Source organism: Neoarius graeffei, chromosome 2, assembly GCF_027579695.1.
Source record: "Neoarius graeffei isolate fNeoGra1 chromosome 2, fNeoGra1.pri, whole genome shotgun sequence".
Lineage (NCBI taxonomy): Eukaryota > Metazoa > Chordata > Actinopteri > Siluriformes > Ariidae > Neoarius > Neoarius graeffei.
In genome coordinates this window covers 12409131-12436019 of record NC_083570.1, presented here as the reverse complement: position 1 = coordinate 12436019, position 26889 = coordinate 12409131, and the positions used below count along the sequence as shown (strand labels likewise).

Below are 26889 nucleotides of genomic sequence, written 5' to 3'. Positions count from 1 at the left end.
CATGCAAGCAGAGCTCGGAGAACGAGAGAAAGACATCTGCACTCGTCTTCATCCATCTGTCTGGCTCTTCCAGCTATTTTCTATCCAGTAGATGGTGCAGGAAGTAGTGTTCCTCTAATTTCATCGTCAGTATACAACCAGGGTGGCTTTAGAATTCTTTTCCAGGCGTTATTTTCCATCTGAAGACCGTTTATAGGACCTTCATTTCAGTAGTAAACATCCTGAAACATGTTCAAGTTTAAAAAAGCAACATAAACTGACATTTCAATTGATTTCATATTGGAAACAGTTTCTATTTAATGGACATGGATGCAAAACTGAATCTACATTAATCAGAACTCATTTGGTCATTGCTGAAATTGAGAAATCGGATTTGAAGAAAAGATGAAAATAAAGTAAGGATATAAGATCGTGTTATAATTTGTCCTCCATGCCGCATGTCTAAGCATCTTGGACAAGGCCACCATTTTAATGCTGCGAAAAGGAGGTGGGACAAGTGATTCGTCCCTCATTGGTGGATCAAAGAAGGGACAAAGTTGTGTTCCTTGGCGTCTTATTGGTGGGCAGTTGCCATGGCGGCGCTGACAGGGTGTGCCAGGCCGTTGGACCCTGAGGATGACAGGGAGAGCGCCGAGCTCGAGGAAGACATGGGCTGTGCAGCCTGGCACCTGCGAGCATAAGACAGGAAGTGATGTCAGTAACACGAGTCAGGTGAGTACTGACAAAATAATAAAAAGAAAGGTACCAAATTTTCCTTCTGACCCAAAATGTACTCAAATAGACAAGACATGTTCGCTGTCCCAAGTTACTTTCTATAATTTGGCATGAAAGCTATGTTGCTAATATTGCTAACAATTCCCAGAGGTTTATGCTCTGGGAATACGCTCTCTTCTCCGTCAATCAAAGTGACACTCGCCAATCATGGGAGTCTGTGAGCTCAGGTATGTGGAAAAGGGCAGATAGCACTTTCCTCTAAGTGTGTTAAGCTGCCCTGTAATGCTGAGGAGAAAATGGGCAAAGTCTCCTCAGAAAACAACTCAAACTTGCTCGTGATGCTAAACTGGAAGTTAATGAATGTCATACTGACCAGGACTGGGATTTCCTGACCCGACTGGCTGATATTTTCTCTCTGTATGATGCGTTGTCCAGTTGCACATCTCGGCTTGGTGCCGTCTCAGACCGCGCTCTTGGGAAGTCCATTTGAAAGAGAGTGGGTGGAGTCATGTCCAGCTCCAGAAGCATGATATTTTCAGCCTGGAGTAAAAAATAAATAAATAAATAAATAAATAAATTCCATTACCACTAATATAAAATAAAGAAGAAAAGCAAGCCATACAATGTGTACTTGGCAACTCGGCACATTTTTTATTTGTATATTTTCTGTTCTCATTTCTATAAACATACCCTGTATCTGGAATTGGCTCCCATCGCTATGGCAACCCTGGCATATTGACTGATGGGCCGCTTGTAGCCCACAGCAGAGGCGGGTCTCCTCTTCATCTGAGTAAACTTACTGAGAGAGAGAGAGAGAGAGAGAGAGAGAGAGAGAGAGAGAGAGAGAGAGATCATTGCCTGGACAAAAGCAACATACAAATTCTAGTGACAAGAAAAACACCATTTGTGTGTGTGTGTGTGTGTGTGTGTGTGTGTGTGTGTGTGTGTGTGTGTGTAAATGGTAAACGAGTAAATGCATGCATTTTCCTCCTGAATGCCCTTCTGTTCTCTCAACTTTGTGTCTGTAGAACAACGAGAGCTTGTTAGGTGTTTGAGAAGAGTGTGTGATGATTTTAGACAGTTCTTGATGCTGATGCTAGAATGGTAGCCATAAGCCTCCATTACTTTTTCGCTATATTCGCCTGTAACGAAACTTTGTTTTCATTAACATGTTCTAAACACCATTGTGTTATCAAGCTCATTTAAAAGTAGGTCACATAAAGCTTAATATAAACACACACACAAAAATAAATAAATAAATAAATAAATAAATAAATGTATGACCCAGACGAACACTGATTTTTAGCTCTTCCGGCCGCAGGCCAGGCCGGATGAGCTTACAGTGGCATGCAAAGGTTTGTGCACCCTTACTGAAAATATCTCTTACTGTGAATAGTTAAGTGAGCAGAAGATCACCAAAAGGCATAAAGGTAAAGACGAGGCATTTCTTTTCAGCGTTTTCTGCAAGATTTGTGTATTATTTTTGTTTTGTACAATTGGAGAGTGAAAAAAGAAAAGGAACACCATGCGAAAGTTTGGGCACCCCAATACATTTGAGTTCTCAGGTAACTTTTACCAAGGTTCCAGACCTTAATTACCTCCGCCAAGGAGGTTATATTTTCGGTAGCATTGGTTTGTTTGTTTGTTGGTTTGTCTGTTAGCAACATTACAGAAAAGTTATGAACGGATTGCTCTGAAATTTTTTCCAGAGGTGTGACTGGGCACAAGTAACAATCCATTAAATTTTGGCGGTGATCTGGATCATCTTCTGGATCCCGGATTTTTTTAAAGGATTCTTGGCGGAGGTCTGCGCTCTCCAAGTGCTTTTCTAGTTAGCTTATTGAGCCGTGGCTTGTTCAAATTCTTCGTTAGGAAAGGTCGGATGATGCAGATTTCAAAGCTGTATAAATTCTCTGGCTCCTCAAACTTGTCCCTAAAATCAACAGCCATGGGCTCCTCTAAGCAACTCCCTCACATTCTGAATAATAAAATAATTGATGCTCACAAAGCAGGAGAAGGCTACAAGAACGTAGCAAAGTGTTTTCAGGTAGCTGTTTCCTCAGATTGTAATGTTATTAAGAAATGGCAGTTAACAGAAACAGTGGAGATCAAGGTGAGGTCTGGAAGATGAAGAAAACTTTCTGAAAGAACTGCTCGTTGGATTGCTAGAAAGGCAAATAAAAACCCCTGTTTGACTGCAAAAGACCTTCAGAAAGATTTAGCAGACCCTGGAGTGGTGGTGCACTGTTCTACTATGCAGCGACACCTGAACAAATATGACCTTCATGTGAGAGTCATCAGAAGAAAACCATTCCTGCGTCCTCGCCACAAAATTCAGCATCTGAAGTTTGCAAATGAACATCTAAATAAACCTGATTCATTTTGGAAACAAGTCCTGTGGACTGATGGATCAAAATAGAACTTTTTGGCCACAATGTGCAAAGGTATGTTTGGAGAAAAAAGGGTGCCAAATTCCAGGAAAAGAACACCTCTCCAACTCTGAAGCATGGGTGTGGATCCATCATGCTTTGGGGTTGTGTTGCAGCCAGTGGCACAGGGCACATTTCACTGGTCAAGGGAAGCATGGATTTGAATAAATACCAGCAAATTCTGGAAGCAAACATCACACCATCTGTAAAAAAGTTGAAGTTAAAAAGAGGATGGGTCCTACAATAAGACGATGATCCAAAACACACCTCAAAATCTACTATGGAATACCTCAAGAGGCCCAAGCTGAAGGTTTTGCCCTGGCCCTCACGGTCCCCTGACCTAAACATCATTGAAAATCTGTGGATAGATCTCAAAAGAGCAGTGCATGCAAAACAGCCCAAGAAACGTGTAGAACTGGAAGCCTTTTGCAAGGACGAATGCGCGAAAATCCCCCAGGTAAGAACTGAAAGATTATTAGCTGGCTACAAAAAGTGTTTACAAGCTGTGATACTTGCCAATGGGGGTGTTACTAGGTACTAACCATGCAGGGTGCCCAAACTTTTGCTTCGGGCCCTTTTCCTTTTTTGTCATTTAGAAAATGTAAAAGATGAAAATAAAAAAATCGTTTTTGCTTAAAATATTAATGGTATGAGTCATCTTTAACTTTATGCCTTTTGGAGATCATTTCATCTTCAACTTGCTTAACTGTTCACAGTAACAGCAATTTTGACCAGGGGTGCCCAAACTTTTGCATACCACTGTATGTGATCCATCCATTGTCCGTCATTGTCGTCCATCCACAATTTACAAAAATCGCTACTCCTCCTACAGGATTGATCAGATTTCGATCAAACTCACATCCAATGTTCTCCAGGTGGGTATGCGTAAAAGTTGTCAAGATGCTGGCGCCACCTGTCATATTTACAATTTTATGGGAGTCTGAAATTTTTGCCTGACTCGTCAAATTAAACGCTACTCTTCGTAAACTGCTGGGATGTTTTCACTGAAACTCATCCAGAAGACTCTAAAGACATTTTCCAACAAGAGTTGCTCACCAGGTGGCGTCATCTGCCAAGGATGTGGCTACACAGGGGTCATATGCAATTTCACGAAAATCGCTACTCTCCCTACAGGACCAATCAGATTTGGATCAAACTCATATGGAATGTTCCCCGGGTTGGTATGTATAAAAGTTGTCAAGACGGTAGCCCCACCTGTCATATTTTACGGGCATCTGAAAATTTTGGGTGACTCGTCACATTAAACGCTACTCTACTCTTCATCACCTGCCATGGATGCGGCTACACAGGGGTCACATGCAATTTCATAAAAATCGCTTCTCCGCCCACAGGATTGATCAGATTTCAAATTCACACACAACAACGGTGGCCGGTATGAGCTACAGCCTCATTAAAGCTATTTTTATTTCCATTCCTAGAAAGCAGAACATGTGGCATTTATGCACACATACACACACACACACACACACACACACACTCACAGGTGTATATAACCGTGCTCACATGTCACACCGATCCACAAAGAAACTGAGGTCACACAAAGGTCAAACATCAAAGGTCACTCACTTCTCGGCAGGAACGAGAGGCTGGAATTTCCACTGGTCTTCATCGACATCAAACACCAGTCGGTTCATGATCTTGTTCTTCTCCTCCGGAGGGATGAAGTTCTCAATTATGAGGTACCTATACACATACACATATAGATAAAGGTCAGAGAGACACAATTTGTGGGTCAGTACCTAGTATAATAGTTTCAATACTTGTGTGTGTGTGTGTGCTTACTTGAACTTGAGTTCTCTTGTGAGCTCGTTCTGTGTCTGCTCCAGTTCCTGTCTGGTTCTGACGTGCTCGTCGTTCACATCCTGGATCTCAGCTTTCACCGACTGCAGCTTAGCATACAGCTTTAAACAGAGAGAGAGAGAGAGAGAGAGAGAGAGAGAGAGTCAACAGTGAAATGTCAGAATATACTGATGTCCAATCTGTCACTCTGTTGCCCATAGCAACAAGATTGGAATGTTCAATTATCCAGAACTGGGCCAATCACAGATGGTCTCCCAGGCAACCACATCCCATATTCTACCTCCAGCTGGTCTCTTACATTTTCATACCCTTACCTTCCTTTCATTTTTCATCACACATCCATCCACTTTTCCATCCATCTATCCATGTGTTCATCCATCAGGACAAGCCCTCTAATATCTATGAATACATTCCATTTGCTACACATCCAATCTTTCCAACATCCATCCCGCCATCCATTCTTCCATCCATTTAGGTATCCATCTTTCCCAACTTTCTGATCTTTCCATTTATCTGTATTTCATGAAGGAAGCATTCTCTATCCATCCTTAAATCCATCCATCATCTTATCAATCTATCTATTCAGTTATAAATCCAGTATCCATCCATCCATTCAACCCATTGATTCATCTATCCATCCCTTAACCCATTAATTCATCCATCTATTCATCCAGTCTTCAATCCATCCCTTAGCAAGTCAGTCCATCCATCCATCCATCCATCCATCCATCCATTCATCTAAACCTAAAAATAAAGCACATCCCATCAACCCCATCTGTATTTCATCCATCCAACCACCTTTTCATCCACCCTTTGATCTATCCATCCATCCATATAACATACAATTAAAAGCATCCCTTCAACCCTATCTATATTTCATCCATCCATTTAATCCATATATCAATCTTTTAATCCATCTAACCATCTATCTATTTATCCATTCATTCAGTCGTCCATTATTCCATCCATCCCTCAACCCATCAATTGTCCATCCATCCATCCATCCATCCATCCATCCATGAATCAATCTATCCATTATACTTTCTAAACATTCAAATACAATATCCATCCATCCATCCATCCATCCATCCATCCATCCATCCATCCACCCTTTTCCAGCTTCATGCAGTGAATGACAGATCTGATCAGTGTTCCAGTGAGGACAGAAGACGTCGTCCCCTGAGCCGCAGCCAATCAGAGCGCTGTATTGACACTGCAAGGGTTAGGAGGTCAGAAGTGAGAAGTTATTATGGGCTTGATGATGGGGTTAGAGGGCAAAGGTCAGATATGTAGTGTAGGGCTTGGGGGTAGAAGCTGGGAGTGGAGTTTAGAGAGGGAGTTAATGGTGTATTTTGATGGGGAACGCTCTCTAGAAAGAGTCTTCAAAGTAACTCAGAGATACTAAAGTGTTTTTTTTTTTTTCTATCCATTATATAAAAAACGTAACGCAGAATAACAGTTCCTCAGCAACTTTTAACGAAAAAATTCAGGCAAACCAGAAGCCGTAAAGCAACAATGCGTCCATGCTAACAATGATTCTTTTCAGTTAGCTAGTCCGAGACATCTGACCTGCATGGCAGCCATTTTATCAGACAACTACCAAACGCCTCTTGTTTATTTTCCATGACAGAGTATGATGTACATTTGGAGGAAAGTGTACTGCTGGGCTGAAAAGCTTCCTGATGAGCAGATTAGCACTGGATTTCATGCTAAATAAACACTCTCCTATTTGTACTGTGTTGATCTAGCCTAAGCAAAAAGGTTAGCATTAGAGGTTAGCATTAGCATTGGAGCTAGCATTAGCAGCAGCATCGACAGTGTAGTCTCAGACTGAGCAAGTTTAAAAACTGACAAACCTTTTTGTACTGATAAAAGGGAAGAATACGCATCCTCAGGGGTCAAGGGTGTGGTCCAAGGATCAAAGTTCAGGGGTCAGGATTTAAAAGGGAGCAGAGAGGGAACAAACAAGTTAGGAAACACAAAGTAAAATTGTGTGTGCGTGTGTGTGTGTGTGTGTGTGTGTGTGTGTGTGTGTGTGTGTGTGTGTGTGTGTGTGTGTGTAGCATAGGGGTGAAAATGCATTGATTTAGGGCAACTGTGATACGACAGTTGGCATGGGGCACTTGTTATAGGGCATGAGTTATAGGGCACTTATTAAAGGGTAATTTACAGTGGGCACTTGTTATACGGTAAGACTGCATGTTGGCCTAGTGGTTAGCGTGTCCGCCTCTCAACTGGGAGACTGCAAGTTCTACTCATGGTCAGCTTATATCAAAGACCATCATAAAAATGGTACCTACTGCTACATAGCGAGGCACGCTGCAATACAGATGCGAGTAGGGAGTCAAACTCTCGTGGTCATCAAAAGACCAGCCCCCATTGTAATGCTAGCTATGTGATTGGCAAGAGGCTGAGGGCTACTGAAACGGAGATCAGCACTGCCCAATGTGTCTTAAGGGCCTGGTTAGTACTGGGATGGGAGACTGCCTGGCAAGACAAGGTCTTGACACGGGAGGGACTTTGATTTTTGACTCGTTATAAAGCACTTGTGATAGGGCACTTCTCATAAGGCACTTAATACAGGGTAATTTATAGTGAGCATTTGTGATAGGGTCCTTCTCATAAGGCATTTGCTACAGGTCACTTCTCATAAGGTACTTGTGATAGGGCACTTCTAATCAGGTACTTGTGATAAGGCACTTGTTAAAGGGTACTTCTTATAAGGCACTTGTTATAGGGCACTAGTTATAGGGCACTTATCAAAAGGATAATTTACAGTGGGCACTTCTCATAAGGCACTTGTCATAGGGCACTAGTTATAAGGCACTAATCTCAGGGTAATTTACAGTGGACATTTGTGATAGGGCACTTGTGATAGGGCACTTATCACAGGGTAATTTACAGTGGACACTTGTTATAAGGCACTTGTGATAGGGCACTTCTTATAAGGCACTTGTTATAGGGCACTTATCACAGGGTAATTTACAGTGGGCACTTGTCATAAGGCACTTGTGATAGGGCACTTCTAATGCACTTGTCATAGGGCACTAGTTATAGGGCACTTATCTCAGGGTAATTTACAGTGGACATTTGTGATAGGGCACTTGTGATAGGGCACTTACCACAGGGTAATTTACAGTGGGCACTTGTTATAAGGCACTTGTGATAGGGCACTTCTCATAAGGCAATTGTTATAGGGCACTAATTATAGGGCACTTATCACAGGGTAATTTACAGTGGGTACTTGTTATAAGGCGATTGTGATAGGGCACTTGTGACAGGGCACTTCTCATAAGCCACTTGTTATAGGGTACTAGTTATAGGGCACTTATCACAGGGTAATTTACAGTGGGCACTTGTTATAAGGCACTTGTGATAGGGCACTTCTCATAAGGCACTTGTTATAGGGTACTAGTTATAGGGCACTTATCACAGGGTAATTTACAGTGGGCACTTGTTATAAGGCACTTGTGATAGGGCACTTCTTATAAGGCACTTGTTATAGGGCACTTATCACAGGGTAATTTACAGTGGGCACTTTTCATAAGGCACTTGTGATAGGGCACTTCTAATGCACTTGTCATAGGGCACTAGTTATAGGGCACTTATCTCAGGGTAATTTACAGTGGACATTTGTGATAGGGCACTTGTGATAGGGCACTTACCACAGGGTAATTTACAGTGGGCACTTGTTATAAGGCGCTTGTGATAGGGCACTTCTCATAAGGCACTTGTTATAGGGTACTAGTTATAGGGCACTTATCACAGGGTAATTTACAGTGGACATTTGTGATAGGGCACTTGTGATAGGGCACTTACCACAGGGTAATTTACAGTGGGCACTTGTTATAAGGCGCTTGTGATAGGGCACTTCTCATAAGGCACTTGTTATAGGGTACTAGTTATAGGGCACTTATCACAGGGTAATTTACAGTGGACATTTGTGATAGGGCACTTGTGACAGGGCACTTATCAGAGGGTAATTTACAGTGGACACTTGTTATAAGGCACTTGTGATAGGGCACTTCTCATAAGGCAATTGTTATAGGGCACTAATTATAGGGCACTTATCACAGGGTAATTTACAGTGGGCACTTGTTATAAGGCGATTGTGATAGGGCACTTGTGATAGGGCACTTCTCATAAGCCACTTGTTATCGGGTACTAGTTATAGGGCACTTATCACAGGGTAATTTACAGTGGGCACTTGTTATAAGGCACTTGTGATAGGGCACTTCTCATAAGGCACTTGTTATAGGGTACTAGTTATAGGGCACTTATCACAGGGTAATTTACAGTGGGCACTTGTTATAAGGCATTTGTGATAGGGCACTTATGATAAGGCACTTCTCATAAGGAACTTGTTATAGGGTACTTCTCATAAGGCATTTGTTATAGGGCACTAGTTATAGGGCACTTATCTCAGGGTAATTTACAGTGGGGACTTATTATAAGGCACTTGTGATCAGGCACTTCTCATAGGGCACTAGTTATAGGGCACTTATCTCAGGGTAATTTACAGTGGGCACTTGTAATAGGGCACTTCTCATAAGGCACTTGTTATAGGGTACTAGTTACAGGGCACTTATCTCAGGGTAATTTACAGTGGGCACTTGTTATAAGGCACTTGTTATAAGGCACTAGCGATGGGCACTTCTCATAAGGCACTTGTTATAGGGCTATAGTTATAGGGCACTTACCTCAGGGTAATTTACAGTGGACACTTCTCATAAGGCACTTGTGATAGGGCACTTGTGTGTTAATCTCACCTTTTTGAGCTTTTTGGTTTTTGCCTCCACTTCCTGTTGCAGAGATGTGAACGTTTCTCTCAGCTCGAGCGTCTCCTCATCCTGAATTAACATCTGCTGCTGAATCTCTCGCTCTTTACGCGTCTACACACACACACACACACACACACACACACACACAGAAAGCATTTAAATGAACAGTAAAAAAACAACAAAAAAGGCATTCTGTTTCGTGTGTGTGTGTGTGTGTGTGTGTGTGTGTTATACCTGTTCTGCAATCTCTTGTCGTTTCTGTTCCAGCATCTTCTGCTGTTCGTTAGTGTGATCAATGATGTTCTTTCCTCCAACCAGAAGCTTACTCTCCATTGCCTAGCAACCAAGGAGGCGGAGCAAAATTAGGGCTGGGGCAAGTAGTTTACAATTTTACATCCCATAACAGTGATATTAGCCCCGCCTCTCAGGACTAATGGTACCAATTAATCTGAATCTAATTAATGGTACCAATTAATCTGAAGTAGTGTATAGTTACTGGACTCTGTATCTTACACACACACACACACACACACACAGATCTGAGTCCTCACAGGCTCTTAGGAAATTTCCCGAAGTTACTTATAAGAACTGGCACAGGACCATATCAAGGAGTCACTTCCTGTTTGTCCCACATTACAGAAATACCCATGCTTTCAGGATCTGTGGCAGTATGTGATCAACATGCACACACACACACACACACACACACACACACACACACACACATGCATAGATGAAAGAAATCATTGTTCTGGTTACTCAATTTTCTCAGCAACAATAAAGCAATTATTCATCTCATTGGCTAACACACACACACACACACACACACACACACACACACGGTGCCAGCTCTCTCACACAATAACTCTCAGTGATAGCCAGCAGAAAATCTAGGGATGAGAGCGTCACGATGTGTGTGTGTGTGTGTGTGTGTGTGTGTGTGTGTGTGTGTGTGTGTGTGTGTGTGTGTGATGGATTTACAGTCCTAAAAAATCAGAGAGAGAGAGAGAGAGAGAGAGAGAGAGAGAGAGAGAGTACTGGGTTTGGGGTAAAGGACAGATATCAGTCTGAAAAAATATCTTACACACACACACACACACACACACACACACACACAGATTCTGCTGTAATTAGATCACTCTGATGACAGAGACATGAGTAAAGACAGATATACAGGCAAACATCCTGCTTACTACATCCACCTGCTGAGGTTATTACAGGTCATCTGTCGGGTTTATGTAAGGAATAAAACACCTGAGGGCATGCTGTAATGGGAAAATAATCAGTGGTGAGGAGGTGTGATGAAGCGCTGCTACTGTTACCACCATCAAGTTGATTATTTTCCAATAATACCACGTCCCTAAGTGTTTTACTCCACTTACTGTACATCATAGCAATTTCCAAACAACAATAATTTTCTATTTATTAAAGAACAGCACTTTTATCCATTAATAGTTACATTTAATGTTGTGGACCGTCTGTGAGACAAGTCAGTTCCTCACTATACACTCACCGGCCACTTTAATAGTAACTTGTTGATTCTAAGATTCCTGTTCTTGGCTGCAGGAGTGGAACCCAATGTGTTCTTCTGTTCTGCTGTTGCATGCTGAGATGCTTTTCTGCTCACCACAGTTGTAAAGAGTGATTATATGAATTACTATATCCTTCCTGGCAAAAAAGCTCAAACCAATCTGTCCATTTTCCTCTGACCTCTCTTATCAACAAAACACTTGCTTTTTTCCACCCACAGAACTGTCTCTCACTCACTCAATGTTTTTTGCTTCTTGCACCATTCTGTGTAAACTCTAGAGATTATTGTGTGTGAAAACCCCAGGAGCTCAGCAGCTTCTGAAATACTCAAACCAGTCCATACTCAAGTGGCTGGTGAGTGCACATATAAAAGTCAATAGATACCTCACTGGCCAGCTTCTCTTTCTTCTATCTTAACAACAATAAAAACACCTCATCAAATGTTAGTGAACGAGTTTCTTGCTTCTTAATGCATTTGAGCTCATGATAATAAAAATACAGTAAATAGCCCTATTCCATCCACAACTGTAGTAATCCATATTATATCAAGAACCGCTCACCTTTTGACTGATACTGTATATATAGATGTCCAAACAAATGGCTGCAGATGTAGAGTGAGCTTTATCAAGATTTACATGCTGTAGCAGAAAACCTAGACAGAAATGTACAACCCCGATTCCAAAAAAGTTGGGACAAAGTACAAATTGTAAATAAAAACGGAATGCAATGATGTGGAAGTTTCAAAATTTCATATTTTATTCAGAATAGAACATAGATGACATATCAAATGTTTAAACTGAGAAAATGTATCATGTAAAGAGAAAAATTAGGTGATTTTAAATTTCATGACAATAACACATCTCAAAAAAGTTGGGACAAGGCCATGTTTACCACTGTGAGACATCCCCTTTTCTCTTTACAACAGTCTGTAAACATCTGGGGACTGAGGAGACAAGTTGCTCAAGTTTAGGGATAGGAATGTTAACCCATTCTTGTCTAATGTAGGATTCTAGTTGCTCAACTGTCTTAGGTCTTTTTTGTCGTATCTTCCATTTTATGATGCGCCAAATGTTTTCTATGGGTGAAAGATCTGGACTGCAGGCTGGCCAGTTCAGTACCCAGACCCTTCTTCTACGCAGGCATGATGCTGTAATTGGTGCAGTATGTGGTTTGGCATTGTCATGTTGGAAAATGCAAGGTTTTCCCTGAAAGAGACGTCGTCTGGATGGAAGCATATGTATGTTGCTCTAGAACCTGGATATACCTTTCAGCATTGATGGTGTCTTTTCAGATGTGTAAGCTACCCATACCACACGCACTAATGCAACCCCATACCATCAGAGATGCAGGCTTCTGAACTGAGCGCTGATAACAACTTGAGTTGTCCTTCTCCTCTTTAGTCCGAATGACATGGCGTCCCTGATTTCTATAAAGAACTTCAAATTTTGATTCGTCTGACCACAGAACAGTTTTCCACTTTGCCACAGTCCATTTTAAATGAGCCTTGGCCCAGAGAAGACGTCTGCGCTTCTGGATCATGTTTAGATACGGCTTCTTCTTTGAACTATAGAGTTTTAGCTGGCAACGGCGGATGGCACGGTGAATTGTGTTCACAGATAATGTTCTCTGGAAATATTCCTGAGCCCATTTTATGATTTCCAATACAGAAGCATGCCTGTATGTGATGCAATGCCGTCTAAGGGCCCGAAGATCACGGGCACCCAGTATGGTTTTCCGGCCTTGACCCTCACGCACAGAGATTCTTCCAGATTCTCTGAATCTTTTGATGATATTATGCACTGTAGATGATGATATGTTCAAACTCTTTGCAATTTTACACTGTTGAACTCCTTTCTGATATTGCTCCACTATTTGTCGGCGCAGAATTAGGGGAATTGGTGATCCTCTTCCCATCTTACTTCTGAGAGCCGCTGCCACTCCTAGATGCTCTTTTTATACCCAGTCATGTTAATGACCTATTGCCAATTGACCTTATGAGTTGCAGTTTGGTCCTCCAGCTGTTCCTTTTTTGTACCTTTAACTTTTCCAGCCTCTTATTGCCCCTGTCCCAACTTTTTTGAGATGTGTTGCTGTCATGAAATTTCAAATGAGCCAACATTTGGCATAATATTTCAAAATGTCTCACTTTCGACATTTGATATGTTGTCTATGTTCTATTGTGAATAAAATATCAGTTTTTGAGATTTGTAAATTATTGCATTCCATTTTTATTTACAATTTGTACTTTGTCCCAACTTTTTTGTAATCGGGGTTTTAAGACTTTACAGACATCTTCTTCTGTAAGACTTTATCAGATATCTTTTGCCTCAAGACAAAACTGCTCCAACTCCTTCAAGTTAGATGGGTTCTATTGGTGTGCAGCGATTTTCAACTTACACTGCAAAACCCGATAAGGTCACTGAGCTCAAAAATTTTATTGAAACCGATTACGTAAAATTTTTTGAGGTAAGTAACTTAAATTTTTTAAGGTAAGATTTCTTAAAAATTACAATTAAGTGTAACTATAGTGTAATTTTTAAGAAATCTTACCTTAAAAAATTTAAGTTACTTACCTCAAAAATTTTTACGTAATCGGTTTCAATAAAATTTTTGAGCTCAGTGACCTTATCGGGTTTTGCAGTGTATGCCACAGATTCTCAACTGGATTGAGGTCTGGCTTGACTAGGCCATTCCAAGACATTTAAATGTTTCCCTTTAAACCACTTCAGTGGAGCTTTAGCAGTATGTTTAGGGTCATTGTCCTGCTGGAACGTGAACCTTCTTCCCAGTCTCAAACCACTGGCCAACTCAAACAGGTTTTCCTCCAGAATTGCCCTGTATTTAATGCCATCCATCTTTTCTTCAGTCCTGACCAGCTTTCCTGTCCCTGCAGATGAAAAACATCCCCACAGCATGATGCTGCCACCACCATGCTTCACTGTAGGAATAGTGTTCTGATATGGTGGTCTTCCTGTGCCAAACATTATATTCTATAATTGGTCCTGTCATGCTATGTTGATCTGTGGATGGTCTCACAATTACTCTGATCTATAGAACTCTGTGGACTCTGCGTGTGTTTTTCATTTTCATTGTGAAGTCTTATTATGTGTGACTGTGACAATAATAAAACTAAATTAATGACTACAAATGTGAAATGTTAAAGTCTGGTTGCAGATTACAAGATACCTTTAGAGAAGTGGGACTAGGAATCCGGAATTTCTTCCTGGTACAACCTCTAAGCTAAGGGAATACAATACGGTGTGATGGGGAACCTAGTTCAGGACAACATTATAATGTTTCAGCAGCTGCAACAAAAATATGATATTTCATGTTTCAAAAACCCGGATCACTGTGGTTTTGTGCAAATTCATCATTAACATTCCTAGCAAACTGAATTCGTCATCAGATACGCCTTTATATAGCGAGCTGGAAAATTTTATCATTAGCATAAGGAACGCAGCTCATTTTATATCAAAAATTTTACTCTCTCCAGGTTCACAGTGTCAAAGCTTTGGGACTTTGGTAACTCGTACATACAGTGTCTTGCAAAAGTATTCATCCCTTTGGTGTTTGTCCTGTTTTGTCGCATTACAAGCCGGAATTAAAATGGATTTTTGGAGGGTTAGCACCATCTGATTTACACAAAATGCCTACAACTTTAAAGGTGCATTGTTGTTGTTTTTTTATTGTGACAGAAACAATAATTAAGATGAAAAAACAGAAATCTGTAGTGTGCATAGGTATTCACACCCCCACCCCCCCCCCAAAGGCAATACTTTGTAGAACCACCTTTTGCTGTAACTACAGCTGTAAGTCTCCTGGAGTATGTCTCGATTAGCTTAGCACATCTAGCCAATGGGATTTTTGCCCATTCCTCAAGGCAAAACTGCTCCAACTCCTTCAAGTTAGATGGGTTGCGTTGGTGTACAGCAATCTTCAAGTTATGCCACAGATTCTCAATTGGATTGAGGTCTGGGCTTTGATTAGGCCATTCCAAGACATTTAAAAGTTTCCCTTTAAACCACTCCAGTGTAGCTTTAGCAGTATTGTTTGTGTCACAGTAAAACAACAATTTGCACCTTTAAAGTGGTAGGCATGTTGTGTAAATCAAATGGTGCTAAGCATCCAAAAATCCAATTTAATTCCAGCTTGTAATGCAACAAAACAGGACAAACACCAAGGGGGATGAATACACTGCAAGACACTGTAGTTACTTTTAAAGTAATTTTTGTGACAAAAACAATAGTGGGTTTATATACAGTGTCTACTGGGTTTATGTAGAGTGTACTAGGTATGATCCTAAACCAGAGGTTATAAGCTTCCACTGCTTGGAGCTTTGTGGAGTGGTGTGGTAACAACCACCTGCTCTTAAATGTGGCCAAGACCAAGGAGATGGTGGTGGACTTTAGAAGGACCAGGGCTAAGCTAAACACCATTTCCATCCTGGGGGAAGAGGTAGAGGTGGTACAGAGCTATAAATATCTGGGGGTTCACAAAGACAATAAACTGGACTGGAAGCACAATACCGAGGCTGTTTACAAGAAGGGTCAGAGTAGGCTCTATTTCTTGAGGAGGTCTTTTAATGTGTGTACTAAGATGTTGCAAATGTTTTATCAGTCTGTGGTGGCAAGTGCAATTTTCTCTGCTGTCATCTGCTGGGGTAGCAGTATCAGGGCCAGTGACTCTAATAGACATAATAAGTTAATTAGAAAGGTAGGTTCTGTGCTGGGGACTACTCTGGAACCCCTAGAATTGGTGGTGGAAAGGAGGATGCTACAGAAATTGTTACACATTATGGACAATACCTCACATCCCCTACACAGTACACTGACAAAGCAACAAAGTGTTTTTAGTGGGAGGCTTCGCCAACTCCGTTGTAGTAAGGACAGATATAGGAGGACTTTCCTACCCACAGCAATAGCACTTTATAATAATGACTCCCCTCTGAGCAGAGAGAGAAGAAGAATCTTTCAAGAATAATCTTGTAATCTTAAATCTTGAGATGCAATGCACTTAAGTCTCCCTGGTTGGGAGGGCTTCTTTTCTATACATATGTATATTCTGGTTTATGGACTACTCTATTGCAATGTGTTGATTAATGTCTTATCAGGCAGTTACAGTCTCGCTTTGGCACTTAGATGGGCATTATGCCTTGACAACTACCTCAGGCTATGTCTTGTGGGTGAAAGTATTTTTTGTCTGTGTATGTGCTTGCTGCATGTTTTTAAGGTTGCTGAAACAATGGAATTTCCCTTTGGGATGATTAAAGTCTATCTATCTATCTATCTATCTATCTATCTATCTATCTATCTATCTATCTTATTAGCTACATTAGCATCATAGATCTAGTACAGAACCAAGGACGCCAATCTTCTTCTTCTTCTTCTTCTTTTGGCTGCTCCCGATTAGAGGTCGCCCACAGCAGATCTTTTGTCTCCATTGCTCCCTGTCTTCCGCATCCTTCTCTACCACACCTGCCACTTTCATGTCCTCTCTCACCGCATCCATGCATCTCCTCTTTGGCCTTCCTCGTTTTCGTTTGCCTGGCAGCTCCATCCTCAACATTCTCCTTCCAACATCTCTTCTCAGGATGTGCCCATACCATCTCAGTCTCATCTCTCTTCGCTTAATTCCCAAGCTCTCCACATGTGCTGTCCCTCTGATGTGCTCGTTCCTTATCCTGTCCAACCTCCCATCGCAATCCTTAACATCCTCAACTTTGCCTCCTGTCTCTTCGTTAAGGGTACGGTCTCCAATCCATACATCACAGCTGGTCTCACTACTGTCTTATACATCTTACCTTTCACTTTTGCTGGGACTTTCCTATCACAAACGACTCCCGAAATCCTTCTCCAACTGCTCCAACCTGCCTGCACTCTCTTTCTCACCTCACTATCGCAGCCCCCGTTTTCCTGCACAGCTGACCCCAGAACGCCAACAGATACTCAAAACATGAACAATTACATATTTAACCACTTTGATATAATATAACATGTTTTTGCAATTTTTTAAATCTGTATATTTTTAGATGTTCTCAGTAATACCAGGAAGTAATAGCTATGAATGCGAAAGAAAAAAAGAGCAAGACAGAGTGAGAGGAGAAAATAAAATGCCAGCGTTTAAAATAGAATGTACGCCTGAGGGGTTTAACAGCTGAGACACTCTCTCTCTCTTGCTCTCTTGCTCTCTCCACACACACACACACACACACACACACACACAAACACACATACACACAAATGTGTGACTGTGCACTGAGGTATTATTCAGTAGGGCCTTTAAATCCAGCCCCCCTTTGTGCACGTTTCCATAACAACAGCGACTGGGAATGAGATGAGCTCATTATGTATGCGTATGAACCAGGAGCTCATTGGCTGGGAAGCACAGACGCTGATTCATCAATATTTCAGGAGAGCAGTGATGCATGTTGGGACAGTGGAGAGATGATGAGGACATAGACAGACATACACACACACACACACACACACACACAAACATTGTTGTGAAGTATAATTATGGAAAAGATGCATACAGGAAGTGTGTGTGTTTTAAAAACACATTATGACATTTCAGACTGCAGCATATCAGTCTCCTTTTCCCCACTAATGAGTTTCCTGTTTTGTTTTCTGATCCGTGCTGTGATTGGTCGAGAGCACTTCTGTCAGGATGAGGCGGCGATGAGTCACCACCTGTCAGGAAACACGTGCCAGACATCCAGCACGCTGGATATTTATAGAGTATTGTGATAACATCACTGCTGTCCCTGCTCCCTTCTTTTGCGCCCTTCCCCTTCCTCCCTGCATCCTTCTCTCTCCTCAGCCTAAATATTCCTCACTTCAGCCTTATATTTATGTTTGTAAACTCAGTGATTGCTTCATCCCCTGTGGGTTTTCCTAACATTATGCATTTGGAAGTAGAAAATATTTCAAGAGCGTTCAAACCTGAAATCCCTCGCCCTGGCTTCGCTTCTGGTGTGTGGACATCAGCTGAAGCTAATATCAGCAAGGAAAGCTTGCCCAAATACACTACTTTCTTTTCTTCTCTTGAAAAAAAGTAAGCTCAAGGAATTTAGGTAAAGATTCACACACTACTTAGCATCATCTGGGATCATCATATCTCCTGACCACAGGAAACGACCCTCCTCCAGCCCGAGAGCCACCCTGTAGAGAGCAAAGTGCTGGTGTAGTGTGTACTTATAAACGAACAAGGCGAAGACGCCACACTAATGAGCTCATGAACTGATCACCTTGAAAAAAAAAATGATTTGGCGACAGTCTGTTATTGCTAATCTGTTCTGTCTTGCTCAAAGACACGCCCATTTATCCTATCAAGCGCAAAGACACGCCCATCTTTTCTGTCCTGCTCAAAAACACACCCATATTTTCTGTCCTGGTCAAAGATACATCCGTTTATCCCATCCAGCTCAAAGACACGCCCATCTTTTCTCTCCTGCTCAAAGACACGCCCATCTTTTCTGTCCTGCTCAAAGACACGCCCACCTTTTCTGTCCTGCTCAAAGACATGTCCATCTTTTCTGTCCTGCTCAAAGACACACCCATTTATTTTGTCCTACTCAAAGACATGCCTGTATTTTCTGTTCTGCTCAAAGACACACCCATCTTTTCTCTCCTTCTCAAAGACACACCCATCTTTTCTCTCCTTCTCAAAGACACACCCATCTTTTCTGTTCTCCTCAAAGACATGCCCATCTTTACTGTCCAGCTCAAAGACACACCCATCCTTTCCGTCCTTCTCAAAGACATGTCCATCTTTTCTGTCCTGCTCAAAGACACACCCTTTTATTTTGTCCTACTCAAAGACATGCCTGTATTTTCTGTCCTGCTCAAAGACATGTCCATCTTTTCTGTCCTGCTCAAAGACACACCCATTTATTTTGTCCTACTCAAAGACATGCCTGTATTTTCTGTTCTGCTCAAAGACACACCCATCTTTTCTCTCCTTCTCAAAGACACACCCATCTTTTCTCTCCTTCTCAAAGACACACCCATCTTTTCTGTTCTCCTCAAAGACATGCCCATCTTTACTGTCCAGCTCAAAGACACACCCATCCTTTCCGTCCTTCTCAAAGACATGTCCATCTTTTCTGTCCTGCTCAAAGACACACCCTTTTATTTTGTCCTACTCAAAGACATGCCTGTATTTTCTGTTCTGCTCAAAGACACACCCATCTTTTCTCTCCTTCTCAAAGACACACCCATCTTTTCTGTTCTCCTCAAAGACATGCCCATCTTTACTGTCCAGCTCAAAGACACACCCATCCTTTCTGTCCTTCTCAAAGACATGCCTGTATTTTCTGTTCTGCTCAAAGGCACACCCATCTTTTCTGTCCAGCTCAAAGACACACCCATCGTTTCTGTTCTGCTCAAAGACATGCCCATCTTTTCTCTCCTTCTCAAATACACACCCATCTTTTCTGTCCAGCTCAAAGACACACCCATTTATTTTGTCCTACTCAAAGACATGCCTGTATTTTCTGTTCTGCTCAAAGATACACCCATCTTTTCTCTCCTTCTCAAAGACACACCCATCTTTTCTGCTCTGCTCAAAGACAAGTTCATCTTTTCTGTTCTGCTAAAAGACATGCTCATGTTTTCTGTCCTGCTCAAAGGCACACCTATCTTTTCTGTCCTACTCAAATACATGCCCATTTATTCTGTCCTGCTCAAAGACACGCCCGTCTTTTCTGTCCTGCTCAAAGACACGCCCATTTATACTGTCTTACGCAAAGGCACACCCATCTTTTCTGTCCCACTCCAAGACACGCCCATCTGTCCTACTTAAAGATGTGCCGATTTATTCTACTCAGACTTGCCAATCTCTTCTGTCCAACTCAGACACACCCATCTATTCTGTTCCACTCAAAGACACTCCTATGTGTACATGCCCGTCTGTTTCTGTCATACTCAAAGACACACCCACTGGTTTGTGATCTGCAGTGTAAGAGACCAAATGGATTGAACATTTTACGTGCACACACACACACACACCTTATTTTTATAGCCTGCTTTTCAATCCCACATTACACACGAATACCTCAGACTGTAAAGCTTTTAGCACTAATCAGTACCTCTTTATGAAGCACACTTATTTTGCCTGCTAACCATAATCTGATTGGCTAAATGCAGTAAAACAATAGGAGTTCTTTATGATGATTGGTAGACAGACCCTGATGCCAGCCAATGAGAACTGGAAAGACAAGTGTCAAAGAATGCGCTAGGGGCTCGGCCTTCAGTTTATTACTTCCCCTTCCCCCCTCAACACAGAGCCAACAGAATACTAGCTGCCATCATCAGAGAGGACGTAGATCAAGTGCCATTTACAAGAACAACCACTTCAGCACAAATGGTTGCCATTTTAAGGATGTGGAGAAAATATGACATTAAATCTCCCATTTCCCCTTCATCTCCTCTTACACACACACACACGTCCATCTTACAAACCTTGTGAGGACCTTCCACTGACATGATTATTAATGCAGTTTATCTCATCTCATTATCTGTAGCCGCTTTATCCTGTCCTACAGGGTCGCAGGCAAGCTGGAGCCTATCCCAGCTGACTACGGGCGAAAGGCGGGGTACACCCTGGACAAGTCGCCAGGTCATCACAGGGCTGACACATAGACAACCATTCACACTCACATTCACACCTACGGTCAATTTAGAGTCACCAGTTAACCTAACCTGCATGTCTTTGGACTGTGGGGGAAACCGGAGCACCCGGAGGAAACCCACGCGGACACGGGGAGAACATGCAAACTCCGCACAGAAAGGCCCTCGCCGGCCACGGGGCTCGAACCTGGACCTTCTTGCTGTGAGGTGACAGCGCTAACCACTACACCACCGTGCCGCTACTATTAATGCAGTTCATTAACGATATTCCTGCACCTACAGTGGTGCTTGAAAGTTTGTGAACCCTTTACAATTTTCTATATTTCTGCATAAATATGACCTAAAACATCATCAGATTTTCACACAAGTCCTAAAAGTAGATAAAGAGAACCCAGTTAAACAAATGAGACAAAAATATTATACTTGGTCATTTATTTATTGAGGAACATGATCCAATATTACATGTCTGTAAGTGGCAAAAGTATGTGAACATTTGCTTTCAGTATCTGGTGTGACCCCCTTGTGCAGCAATAACTGCAACTAAACGTTTGCAGTAACTGTTGATCAGTCCTGCATGCCGGCTTGGAGGAATTTTAGCCCATTCCTCCGTACAGAACAGCTTCAACTCTGGGATGTTGGTGGGTTTCCTCACATGAACTGCTCGCTTCAGGTCCTTCCACAACATTTCAATTGGATTAAGGTCAGGACTTTAACTTGGCCATTCCAAAACATTCACTTCATCCTTCTTTAACCATTCTTTGGTAGAACGACTTGTGTGCTTAGGGTCATTGTCTTTCCGCATGACCCACCTTCTCTTGAGATTCAGTTCATGGACAGATGTCCTGACATTTTCCTTTAGAATTCACTGGTATAATTCAGAATTCATTGTTCCATCAATGATGGCAAGCCCAGATGCAGCAAAACACTGGCCCAGATGCAGCAAAACAGGCCCAAACCATGATACTACCACCACCATGTTTCACACATGGGATAAGGTTCTTATGCTGGAATGCAGTGTTTTCCTTTCTCCAAACATAACGCTTCTCATTTAAACCAAAATGTTCTATCTTTGTCTTACCTGTCCACAAAACATTTTTCCAATAGCCTTCTGGCTTGTCTATGTGATCTTCAGCAAACTGCAGACGAGCAGCAATGTTCTTTTTGGAGAGCAGTGGCTTTCTCCTTGCGACCCTGCCATGCACACCATTGTTGTTCAGTGTTCTCCTGATGGTGGACTCATGAACATTAACATTAGCCAATGTGAGAGAAGCCTTCAGTTGCTTAGAAGTTGCCCTGGGGTCCTTTGTGATCTCGCTGTGTATTCCACGCCTTGCTCTTGGAGTGATCTTTGTTGGTCGCCCACTCCTGGGGAGGGTAACAATGGTCTTGAATTTCCTCTATTTGTGCACAATCTGTCTGACTGTGGATTGGTGGAGTCCAAACTCTTTAGAGATGGTTTTGTAACCTTTTCCAGCCTGATGAGCATCAACAACACTTTTTCTGAGGTCCTCAGAAATCTCCTTTGTTCATGCCATGATACACTTCCACAAACGTGTTGTGAAGATCAGACTTTGATAGATCCCTATTCTTTAAATAAAACAGGGTGCCCACTCACACCTGATTGTCATCCCACTGACTGAAAACACCTCACTCTAATTTCACCTTCAAATTAACTGCTAATCCTAGGGGTTCACATACTTTTGCCACTCACAGATATGTAATATTGGATCATTTTCCTCAATAAGTAAATGACCAAGTATAATATTTTTGTCTCATTTGTTTAACTGGGTTCTCTTTATCTACTTTTAGGACTTGTGTGAAAATCTGATGATGTTTTAGGTCATATTTATGCAGAAATATAGACAATTTGAAAGGGTTCACAAACTTTCAAGCACCACTGTAAACTGAACCTTAACCTTCATGTTAGTAATGAAAATTAAACTTCTCGACTCTTATTTATTTATTTTTTGTTAAAACAACAACGACAACACTTTCCTTGTGGGGACCATCCAAATGTCCCCACAATGTCAAACTTGGCATATTTTACTATCCTTGTGGGGACATTTGGTCCACGGTAGTATATAAAGCACAGACACACACACCAAGGAAATGCTAAAGCTGTAATAATTTGATAAATAATAGCTACACAAGTTATCTAACACTATTATAATGCCCATACTTCCTGTTTGTATTTGTGTGTGTGTGTGTGTGTGTGTGTGTGTGTGTGTGTGTGTGTGTGTGTGTGTAAAGCGATAAATTATTCCTAATTTATTTACGATTTTTAGACATTATGCACCCATAATATGCTAATTAATTAAATTCAAGACCATTTTATTTGCCATACCTTGCTGCCAATATCCATTACTTTGCTGTAAGTAATAAAACACTTTGTGTTGTGCTGTTCGAGGAAAATAATGAGTGTCAAGTTCGTGTGATGAAATGGAGTCACTCATCCCACCTTGAAGTTGATTATTTTCTCACAACAGCATCTTGAGGCGCTTTAGTCCTCTTATACCACAGCAATTAGCTAACAATTAAACCTTTTCATTTTCATTATTAATAATAATAATGCGTTTAACGATTGTAACAATTTCGAGATTCATTTCATGTCATGGAACGTTCTTGAAACACGTGAGCTCCTTTTCTCACTTCCATTATAGCAGCTATAAACAGTCGCTCCCTCAAATAAGCATCTCATTTTTCTCTCTCGAAGTTCTCATCTCATCTCATTATCTCTAGCCGCTTTATCCTTCTACAGGGTCGCAGGCAAGCTGGAGCCTATCCCAGCTGACTACGGGCGAAAGGCGGGGTACACCCTGGACAAGTCGCCAGGCTCTCTCGAAGTTAATAAGGCAAAAGAAAAAAAAACGCAGCTTGTTGTGTTACCAAGAAATCGCGAAGTGTAAACCCATTACTCATCTGTCCTGAAGATGTCAGAAAATTTGCGGATACAGTTTTACTTCTGACACTGGAGACTCCTTCCATAAATGTGATCTAAACATCTCCTAACAGAAAACGTCACCGCAGCGATGTTTTCAGTCTGTTACCATAGAAATAATAAGGTATAAATAAGAATGATTGCATTGATATAAACCTGCGCTTCTGTCAGAGTTGCTGTTATAGAGGATGAATCAACATCACAGTGTCCTACAGTATATTTAACAGTTATTCCACAAAATTGAGCCGTACATGAGCTGATAGCGCTATATCCATGTACGACAACACTGAGTGGAATAACTGTTTTATTCTATCCACATTCACTGGATTTTGAGAGACGGAGCATTTTTATTTGTATTTTTTGCAAATTTGATCAATAATACCTTTATACAAAACGTCCAACAAAATAATTTCCGCTTAGAATGTAAACAAACCGGCGAAATGACAGGAGCAATTTGTGAAAAATGCGATGATAATAATAATAATAATTCTTGAAAAATAGAAAAAAAGATACGTTCTTACCACCAAATACTTTCATTCCATATTTTCTTGCTTTGTTTTGTATTTTGGGGGTTTTGCTTTCAAGTAGACTTTTTACTTCATCTTCGGTTGGTTCAGCAACATGCTCTGCCATTTTGTTTTTCTCTACTCACGGTATATGAGCTGATAGCCTAATAGTAGTGTAGCCAATCAGAGCGCGATTGCTCATATCCAGTGAATGTGGATAGAATAATAAACTTTAACCTACTTTCTTCAGCTTTTTATAGCTTAAGAATCATTTCTGAAGACTAAAATATTACTCTCTCTCTCTCACTTTCTCTTTCTTTCAGGTTTAAGCATTTTCCTACGTTAACCTTCACGTCGACTCTGAATTATATGATGCAAACTTTATGTCAATCTCAGTAAGGTGCTTGTTGAACCCACTTGTCTGTACATTTTCTATAAAAGCCATAAGGAAGTTCAAAAACCTGTCTACCAGCTCTTTCAATGTTAATTAGATAAGTAATTAATTGATTTTACTTTTCAAAGAAAACCATCGCAAAGTTGGTTAGTTATTTAGAATGATTGTATTTACAGTATACTTTAAGTTGTTCTCATTTGAGGAACCTTTGAGGAACGTGCAGTATATGTTCCAGATGATTCTGAGAGACCTTCCAAGTGCTAGCTAGCGAAATAACGAACCTTATTTTTTAACTAGCTCATGTTCGGTGTCCATAGTTGCCAGTTGCTTAGCAACAGTGTTGAACTTCCCTTCAAACACACCTGTACTGCAAATATACCATAGATATTCTCAAAGAAACTACACACAAACACACATTCACCTTGAACTTGGCGGTGAGGAGCGCAGTGGCTTCTTGCTCCTTCTTCAGATCTCCCATCATCCTCTCCTTCTCTTCCAGGAGCTTCTGTTTCTCCTCAGCCACCAGCGACCGATCGTCCATGATGGCCTCCTTTTCTTGCTCCAGCTTCTCCTGCTGCTCCTTCATGAACTCCTGTGCTTCCTTTTCCAACTTCTCCTCCTCCTCCTCCTCATCCTCCTCCTCATCATCATCATCTTCACCTTCCTCCTCATCTTCATCATCATCTTCTTCATCATCATCATCATCATCATCTTCATTCAGCTCATGGTCTGTGCTTTTCTTGAGCCTCCTCTTCCTCCTGGCACTCAGCATGCCACGTCGGTGGAGTTGTGCCTTGAGCCGGGCGATTTCCTGCTGGAATTCACGGAGCAGCGCGTCCTTGGGGTCCTCGTTGACACGTGGGACGTTCTTGATGTTCTTGGCCCGGTTGGCGTAGCGCAGCGTGGTTAGAGTCTCCTCATAGTTGAAGGATGCTGGGCCAAGTGTGGCCACCATTACAGTCTTGGCGTTTCCACCGAGGGAGTCCCGGAGCAGGCGTGTGAGCTTTGAGTCACGGTAGGGTACATGAGCGCCACGGCCATCAGCCAGTGCCGATACTACGTTGCCCAGTGCAGAGAGTGACAGATTGATTTTGGTGGCCTCCTTGAGTCGCTCACCACGTGCACCTGTCTTGCTCTGGCGCTCACTCCCAGCCAGGTCGACAAGATTCAACTTGCCTACCCGGATGTGATTGCGGCCATCCGGACCAGGCCGACTGCACTCCACGGTGACGCTAAAGATGGCGTGAGACCGAGAGCTGCGCTCGTTCATATCCGTCGCACCTACTGACCGTGTCCGGTTACCTGCGTTCAGGACATGCTCCATTTCCTTGACGTTCTTCGCCACGAAGGACGACAGATCTCGGACGTACACGCCCGACTCGGGGCTCTCCTTCAGTTCGAGCCGCTTGCTGTGATCGGTGACCAGGAGGTCTCGGATCTCCTCCTGGTAGATCTCGAGGTACGACGCTCTCACCAGGTACTGCTGGTTCTGAGAGCGGGAGATGTGCGTGAAGATGTGCTCGAAGGAGCTGGGCATGATGCCTCGCCGCTCAGCCTCCGTCCACTCCCCCTGCATCGTGTACGTCTTCCCGGTGCCGGTCTGTCCGTACGCCAGGACCGTCCCGTTAAATCCACGGAGCACCGAGTCCACAAGCGGTCGCACGGTCTCATCGTAAAGGTCGCTTTGTTTGGATGCTGTGTCGTATACGGCATCGAAGGTGAAGGTCTTATCCGGCTCCCCAGGAGACGCTCGGGGGTTCCGCAGCGCCACCTGGCCTACTTTAACGTCCATATCCACGATGCTGTCATAACCAGACGCCTCTTCTTTGCGGTTCAGGGGGCGACAGCGGACCACCACCTTCACAGACTCGCACTGCTTGGATTTCAGAGACATTATTATTATTATTATTATTATTATTCCTTCAATAGATCCCTGGATTAAATAAGAGGCGCCGACAAAGCGAGGTGTCAGAGCGCTAGAAAGGATGCGGCAGGCGGGCGGCTCCCGGGTCACAACGCATCGCGGCTCTCCGGGCGCAAAAGCGCAAATAACCGGCTGCGCGTCGATTCACGAATAAATCATCAAGAAATAAAGCGATTACCGGCTTCAACCGAGGAGCCCAGACCCGCAGTCTTTATCCAAACCA

At 42.3% G+C, this 26889-nt stretch overlaps 1 protein-coding gene across 1 annotated transcript; it reads right to left on the bottom strand.

The window, feature by feature from the left end:
• Positions 1–272: 272 nt before the first annotated feature.
• On the bottom strand, positions 273–26889 carry LOC132880949 (kinesin-like protein KIF3C). The gene is made up of 8 exons (XM_060913821.1): positions 25164–26889; positions 9980–10081; positions 9734–9856; positions 4947–5065; positions 4731–4847; positions 1405–1513; positions 1088–1254; positions 273–668 (listed from the first exon to the last, which is right to left on the bottom strand). Exons 1-8 carry the CDS (start codon positions 26634–26636, stop codon positions 554–556), a joined length of 2325 nt encoding a protein of 774 aa, XP_060769804.1. The 5' UTR covers positions 26637–26889; the 3' UTR covers positions 273–553.

Coding starts and splice junctions, on each gene's coding strand:
- LOC132880949 (XM_060913821.1), bottom strand. CDS start 26,636: ATGTCTCTGAAATCCAAGCAGTGCGAGTCTGTGAAGGTGGTGGTCCGC. Junction 10,082..25,163: donor TCCTCACCGCCAAGTTCAAG/GTGAATGTGTGT, acceptor CTTGGTTGCTAG/GCAATGGAGAGTAAGCTTCT. Junction 9,857..9,979: donor GACAAGAGATTGCAGAACAG/GTATAACACACA, acceptor GTGTGTGTGTAG/ACGCGTAAAGAGCGAGAGAT.